Source organism: Corylus avellana, chromosome ca5 (genome assembly GCF_901000735.1).
Source record: "Corylus avellana chromosome ca5, CavTom2PMs-1.0".
NCBI classification, from domain to species: domain Eukaryota; kingdom Viridiplantae; phylum Streptophyta; class Magnoliopsida; order Fagales; family Betulaceae; genus Corylus; species Corylus avellana.
In genome coordinates this window covers 20,155,922-20,163,644 of record NC_081545.1, presented here as the reverse complement: position 1 = coordinate 20,163,644, position 7,723 = coordinate 20,155,922, and the positions used below count along the sequence as shown (strand labels likewise).

Below are 7,723 nucleotides of genomic sequence, written 5' to 3'. Positions count from 1 at the left end.
CGTCAGAAAATTATTTTCTGACGTTTTAAAATTCATTCGTCAGAAAATTGCTGACGTGGCAAAAAAACTTATACTGTAGCCACGTCAGAAAATGCCATTTTTTTTGCAGTGACATCTGAAAAATGCTTGTCATTAATCCTTGACTTTTGGACTTGAGTAACGTGCCTCATTTATCTCTTGCATTGATGCATGACTTTTGGACTTGCTGACTTTTGAGTAACTCAAGTCTGTTGGATGAGTAACGCAAGTCATTATAGTAGAAGTGGCTTTTGATGTGGATGAGTTACAGTTGGAGTCTGATGCTTGGAGATTATCCTTACCACGCCCCCTCAAGCCCAGAGAATGTGGAACAACTCTGAGCTTGTCACGAAGGATAGAGAATCATAAGGAGGAGAGGGGCTTGGTGAATATATTAGCAATTTGATTTTTACTGGATAAGAACCGAACATCCAATGTTTTATTTGCTACCATATCACGAACAAAGTGGAAGTCAATTTCCACATGTTTGGTGCGAGCGTGAAACAAAGGATTGGATGACAAGTAGGTGGCGCCGATGTTATCACACCATAGTATCGGGGGCTTTTTGATTAGTATTCCAAGTTCGGAGAGCAATGACTTGAGCCAAGAAATTTCTGCAGCAGTATTGGCAAGAGCTTTGTATTCAGCCTCAGTGCTTGATCTAGCAACTGTAGCCTGTTTCTTGCAACTCCAAGAAATTAAATTATCACCAAGAAAAACACAATAGCCGCCAGTGGAACGACGATCATCTGGACAGCCAGCCCAATCCGCATCAGAGAATGCTTGAATAACAAAGTTGGTGGACTTAGTAATATGAAGGCCAAATGACACAATGTGTTTAAGATATCGCAAGAGACGTTTAGCGGCTTGCCAATGAGAGAGCAACGGCTTGTGCATAAATTGGGCTAAACGGTTGACGGAGAAGGCAATGTCAGGCCTTGTAATGGATAAGTACTGAAGTGCACCAATTGTGCTTCTGAAGAGTGTAGGATCATTGAAAGGTTCACCGCCAAATGCAGAAAGAGAAGAAGAAGTTGCCATTGGAGTTGCCACTGGTTTTGCTTCAATCATTTTGGTTCGGTTGAGGATATCCAAAATATATCTTTGCTGAGAGAGAAGAACACCAGTAGGAGTGTTAGACACTTCAATGCCCAAGAAAAAAATTCAACTTACCCAAGTCCTTAACCGCAAACTCAGAATGCTCTGATACCAAATTAAAGCTCAGATAATTGGGTTGTGTTGCCTTTCTCAATTGAGTAAAGGCTGTCTATATATATAAGAGAGTTTGCTTACAAATGAATCTTATCTATAAAAATATATTACATTAATACATCTGAAAAATGCTTGTCATTAATCCTTGACTTTTGGACTTGAGTAACGTGCCTCATTTATCTCTTGCATTGATGCATGACTTTTGGACTTGCTGACTTTTGAGTAACTCAAGTCTGTTGGATGAGTAATGCAAGTCATTATAGTAGAAGTGACTTTTGATGTGGATGAGTTACAGTTGGAGTCTGATGCTTGGAGATTATCCTTAACAGAATTCCATGTGGGTGTGGACTGGGGACAAAGAAAAAGAGTTGGATGCTATAACAGGACACACACCATGCAATATATCATGTAAAGAACCCCTTATCGCAAACTGATATACCAAGATCTGGTTATTTGCTTCCAAACAAATTTCCAAATGCATTTCTCTTTCATTTTCCAACATTTCCACGTACATCAACCAAACACAACAAAATTTCTTGAAGTCTCAAAATGAATCACACATAAACCTAAATTAGCAGAATAAAAAAACCCAATCCCACAAAAGAAAAAACCCTAATTTCCATAACGAAATCCCTTAGCAGTAAAACGCTAACATTCAAAATCAAGAATTCAAAGAACCAAAAGAAAAATACGTACTGGGGCTCTCGAACATGAAGGTGACGGTGTCGCTGCCATCGTCGGCCTTGAGGGTGATGATATCATCGTTGCCGGCTAAAAAAAAAAATCAGAGCTAGGGGTGAGCGTGCACAGAGAAGAGGGAGATTGAGAGAGCATTTGAGAGAGGAGAGAGAGAGTGTGTAAAGAGAAGAGATTAAAAAAGTGGAAATAAAAGTTGAAAAAAAAAGGAGGGAAATAAAAAATTTGAAAAGCGCACAGCCCCAATTTTAATGACCTCCCAAATTCGCAAGTCACCAAAGTAGTGACATCACTTTGACACGTTATATATTCCAAAACTGAAAAATGATAATAATAATAATAAAACTTTGACAATTTAACACGTTACCAATTAATGGTAAAAAAAATAAAAAATAAAAAATAAAATTTTGGCAACTTTAGGTGTCAAAGTTGACACGTTACCAATCAGTTACTGCCATGTTACCAATTGGTGATGCGTAAAAGAATACTGCAATATTATAGACACAACACTAATCCCATGTTTTTTTGTAGTGCTCCGAGTCGGTCGCATCTATCTCAACAGGTTGAGCATACGTTATCTTTACAACATGAATATTGCGAAGCACGAATCTTTCGCAACAGATCTCAACGCCATTGAAATCTTCACAATCCACACAAAATGTCATCTGGGCGTGGCAAAGATAAGGTTTGTTTAGCTTGATTTCATATCGTATATGGAAAGGTATGCTAACTTGTGGATCTGAATAGCAATCACGGTTGAACTCTTCTTCGGGGTCTTCATCGGTTGGGTGCAACATGGAGTCATTTGTGTGCAAGTGCGGCTTAGCCGCACCGTTGATGAGTTCGTGGACTGATGAAAACCCAGGCAAACGTTTTTGGGGATGCGCCCGTTATGATTTGAACACTGTAAGTTTCACCTAATATGAAAAAACAAATATTCGTGATTTTGGAGTTTTCTGTGTTTTCCGATTAAACTTAGAGGGGATTTTTTTTTTTTTTTTTCACCATGCAGAGAACTCCAGCATGCCGGTTTTTTAATTGGAAGGACCGGCCAGTTTGTTAAACAGCCTGGAGATTAATGGAAAAAACAAATGCATGAAAAGGATTAAGATCCTCGAGGATGAAAATGAGAAGTATATGGCAAGGGCTAAGCAACTAGAAGACGAAGGTCACAAAGATATGAAAATGGATGATTACTTAAAGAAGGAAAATGACACATATAGGTCAAGAGAGAAATTTTTAATATTTGCTTCGATATTGTCAATGCTAGTTGTCTGTATTGTACTAATTGCATAAGCTTTTGTAGAAGCTTTTATGTAGAAGATGGTTCAATGTAGAAGCTTTTGTGTAATGGAGTACTTTTGACTTATGTATTATGTTCCTGTAATTTGATTTAGTTCGCCTAAAAAGTAGTATTAAGTGTATGGTTATGTAATATGTTGAAATGGACACATTGAACCCATGCAAATGGTCACAATGATTTAGTTCACCTAAAAAGTTGTATTAAGTGTATGCTTATGTAATATGTTGAAATGGACACATTGAACCCATGCAAATGGTCACATTGATTTAGTTCACCTAAATGTTGTATTAAGTGTATGCTTATGTAATATGTTGAAATGGACACATTGAACCCATGCAAATGGTCACATTGACTTAGTTCACCTAAAATGTTATCAAAACTTAACAAATTAAATAAAACGTGTAACAGAAAACATAAAAACATTACACAAAATGATCAAGTGTGTGTTCATTTCTCAATAGTTGCCAAAACACAACTTACTAAAACATATAACATAAAACATTATCCACAGAACTAGCTGTTAAAATTGCAAACTAAAACCATTATACAACCTGTTTGATTACCTTTGAAATTATAACATAAATACAGTACACAATAGATAGCACAAAGAGTTATCAAAAGTTACCAAAAGTTTCCAAATGTGTGACATTTAAAGTTCCCAAAAGTCGCGTGGATTCTCCATCCATATCAAACTCCAGATTCCTGCTTCCAATCAAAGTAGGAAATCTACTTCATATTTGACTCAATCTCCTAACCAATGAATAGGCCTTTACTTCAGGTACAAACCCTAGACTCAATTGTTGTGTATTATTACTAGCACTCCGCTGGGACATTGCCAGGATTCGGCTGAGAAACAGCCAAGACTTTGTTGGGACTTGGTTGGGACACCGGCGAAACCCGATCAGGCCACCACTGGGACTTGCTGCAACTCAATCAGAGCTCGGTCCGGAATCGCCGAGACTTGGTTGAAAACCTAACAGGACTCGACCAGGACAACACTAGAACATCATCAGGCCCCTACCATGACAAGTGCTTTTGTGTTTATGGCAAGTCCCAAGAAGGTCCTGTCGATGTCTTGGCGCACCACTACTGAAACTTCTTCGGAACTAAAATTTGTAGGTTAATTTTTTAAAAAATATTTTTATGTTGTGAGTAAAAATTAATTTTTATAGATTAATATGATTGAATGGAAATATTAAAAAAAAAAATTATAATTTTCCGTAAGGCGTCCCAAGTATACAAGAAAACAAACTAGATAGCTAGGAGAAAAAGAAACAATAAAATCCTGATAACTGAGCACCAAGAGAGAAATAAAATGCAAGTACTATCCTAATATAAAGAATATAGAAGAAAAATGACTCAAGCTACTTCAATATTCTCAGGCAGTCCTAAAATTTTTTATCACTCCGAGGCAAGGGGACACCAACTTTTTCACAACAGCAATCAAAGTGCTACCAGCAAACCAGCAACAAGCAAGCCACATATGCTTCCAGTAGACATTACCAACTTAACTAACCTTGCAACTAATAATTCGAGATGCTTCCAAATCCAAAACACTAGTTATGATGATTGAAAAGTAATAACATACCTTGGTTCATGTTCTACTGCAAAGTGGACAACAGTCATTAAGTTGGTTGGATAAACAAATACATCTTCCGCCCAATAATATTATTATTATTATTATTAAATCACCAAACCAACAAACTACACACACAAAGCAATAAGCATTCTGCAGCAATCAACATTCCATTTACAATATATTGAACACAACCAAATATTAAAAAGAATTCAAAATTCCCGTCAAACCAGAGGCGGCATGAATTAATAGGAAACAAAAGTGAAATTCAAAAAGTGATAAAACCACCAGAAATTCAAACTCAAAGATTGGAAGTACCCCACTGAAGCCTCAAGAAATCGTTTAAAACAACTTCAGAATAACTGTAAATTTAAAAGATGAAAAGAAAAATGAGAATCAACAGTGAATTAAATCTTTGAATACATGCAGATCAAATCTCGAGAAACCCAAATTCATAATTCAAATAATTAGCAAAAAAATGCACTTACTTATTGTGATATGAGCTTTCTCAATTTCTTCAATCTTCTTCTATAATCCTTTCAGAATAATCATCACACCTCAATCTTTTAGCCTCTCGTTCATGATCAAAGCAACCATGGCTCGATTCTGCTATATCATCACCAAGGCCTCTTTTAGACTTGACCGCAACCTGATCTTCATCTTCAGTGACAACAATGGCATCCTTAATGAATGTAGAGGCATAATAAATCATTTTTTCATCAATAACCCTGCAGTGTATTAGGCGAACCCCTATCTTCTTAACAATGACTCCATACCCAACAGATGCAGTAACCACTACTTTGTCACCGGCCTCCAAGTTGAACTTACGGTTAGTAAAATTGGTTTGCCAAAGGTGATCTCCTTCATCACAGGCGATTAATGTTCGATAAATGTTTATTGGTGTAAAAACAATCTCAGTCGTATTTTTTGTATTATTTACTACTTTAATACTATTGTTTGGAAAACCAATAACTGCTTTCTTGTCAGGAGGTACTGAAAAAGCAATGCATACAGTGAACCCTTCGATATTACTATCAATAATGTGAGGCACTTCAAAACATACGGTTGGTCCCTCATCCGAATATGTAAACCAATTAGGAATATCATTGCCAGGAAGCCAAATGCCCAAATGAACACCAAATGTACTCAGAGGCCATTCCTGAACCATCAAAAACATGATGTATATATATAAGCACTACTTTGAAAAAAAATGTATTATGAGAGAGAGAGAGATATAGAGAGAACCTGTAGGATGCTTTGTTTAAAATTATTTGTTAAATTGCTGCACCCTAACATCTGGATGTCTATAAAGGGCACCAACAACTTATTCAAGCCTGGAATCTCCTCCAATTTCTTGCAATTAGAAAGAGACAGAAATTTCATATTTGACATATTTGACATATTTGGCATTCTTTCTAACGCCGTGCAGTTTGTCGCATTCAGAAAATCCAAATTTGGTGGTAAATCTGAAATTGATCGAAGCTTTGTGCAACCATTCAACAAGAGATTTTCGAGCTTCAAAAGACCACCAAGGCTCGATGGTAGGCAATGAAAATGATTGTTTTCTAGATCTAAATATTGGAGGGAACGTAAACTCCCAAGATCATAAGGAATTGCATCACCTGGTAAATTGCAATCACCGAGACATAACTTAGTTAGTGCGTTCAAGCCATTTAGTGAAGCAGGTAGCAGATTGAGTGACTTAGGACTTTTCCATGGGGATATCCAAGACCAAAATAGTGAAGGGAGTGACTTAGATAATGATCCTTTACACCCACACAAAGACAAGTGTTTGAGGTTCTTTAGTTGTACTATGGTCCATGGCACTTGTCTTATAGCAGTGTTATCTGCAAGAAAAGTTGTCAAGGATTCGCCCATCTCCCCCATCTCATCGGGCAAATTGTCAAATTTAGAACAACCAGAAAGAATGAAAGTTTGTAGAGACTTCAACCTATAGAAACTCCTCGGCATACTTTTAAGACTTCTGCAATCTTTTAAATTTACCAAAACGAGATTATTAAGATCTCCAATGGATTGGTGAACCTCAAACAAACTCGTACAATCTTTGAGTATTAATTTCTCGAGATTAGGGAGCCTTGCAAAGTTAGGTGTCTGAGTCAGGTAATGAGAATGGCTGAGATTTAGGAATTTCAACTTCTCGAACAGTTGCTGAACAAATGAGAAAAGAAAGAAACAAAAATATTAGCACCTAATATGTTAAAACTTATGGCTTAATGATTATGGGTATAATATACCTCGGAATTTTTCCAAACTTGTCTAAGATTGCTATATCGCAAGTCAATCGCAACGAGGTTTCTTAAACAAAAGTTGTTTGGCATAAACTTCTGAGGGAATCCGTGCCAACGGAGCCACCTTAACTCTTTGGAAAGATGTTCATAGTCTCCAGTGAGTTGTACATGATCAAGTTGAAGTAATCTCAATCTCCTCATCCTTATAAATGCTCTTGTACTGAAATTTACCTCCCTTAATCTTGAAAATTTTAAAGTAAGTCCCTCAACTGCTTCTGTTCCCTACTAAGAAAAATATTAAAGTTGTGAGTTTTTTTTATCTACTTGTTTAAAAAACGAAAGAGAAAACTATACTAACTCCCTCGAACTAACACTGTAAGTGCAAATATATCCCAAACTTTATAAAATGATAACAAACGCCTTATGAAGCAGATGCCACTAATTCGAATCCACCCCCCTCCCTTGTGTGAACATGTTAAAAAAAAAAACCAAACAAACCCTCCCTCTAACTACGCAACACTTTTAGGTTACCATCTCTATTAATATTTTCTGTTAAATTGGATGAAAAGTTCTGACCAATTTGACATTATCTTACCGGTATACCCCATATAATGTAAAAATACAATTATTCCCATTACATAGAAAAAAAAAAAAAATTTAAATATATAT

General features: G+C 36.5%; 1 protein-coding gene across 1 annotated transcript in view; it reads right to left on the bottom strand.

Moving 5' to 3' along the window:
• Positions 1-1,247: 1,247 nt before the first annotated feature.
• LOC132182863 (disease resistance protein RPV1-like) overlaps positions 1,248-7,723 on the bottom strand; it is a 107,453-nt gene continuing 100,977 nt past the window's right edge. Inside the window, exons 3-7 of the mRNA XM_059596219.1 lie at positions 7,061-7,336; positions 6,051-6,974; positions 5,294-5,964; positions 1,927-2,001; positions 1,248-1,578 (exon numbers count right to left, since the gene is read on the bottom strand). Of these exons, the coding sequence (XP_059452202.1) occupies positions 5,323-5,964; positions 6,051-6,974; positions 7,061-7,336 (1,842 nt within the window). The 3' untranslated portion in view covers positions 1,248-1,578; positions 1,927-2,001; positions 5,294-5,322. The remainder of the gene's footprint in view (positions 1,579-1,926; positions 2,002-5,293; positions 5,965-6,050; positions 6,975-7,060; positions 7,337-7,723) is intronic.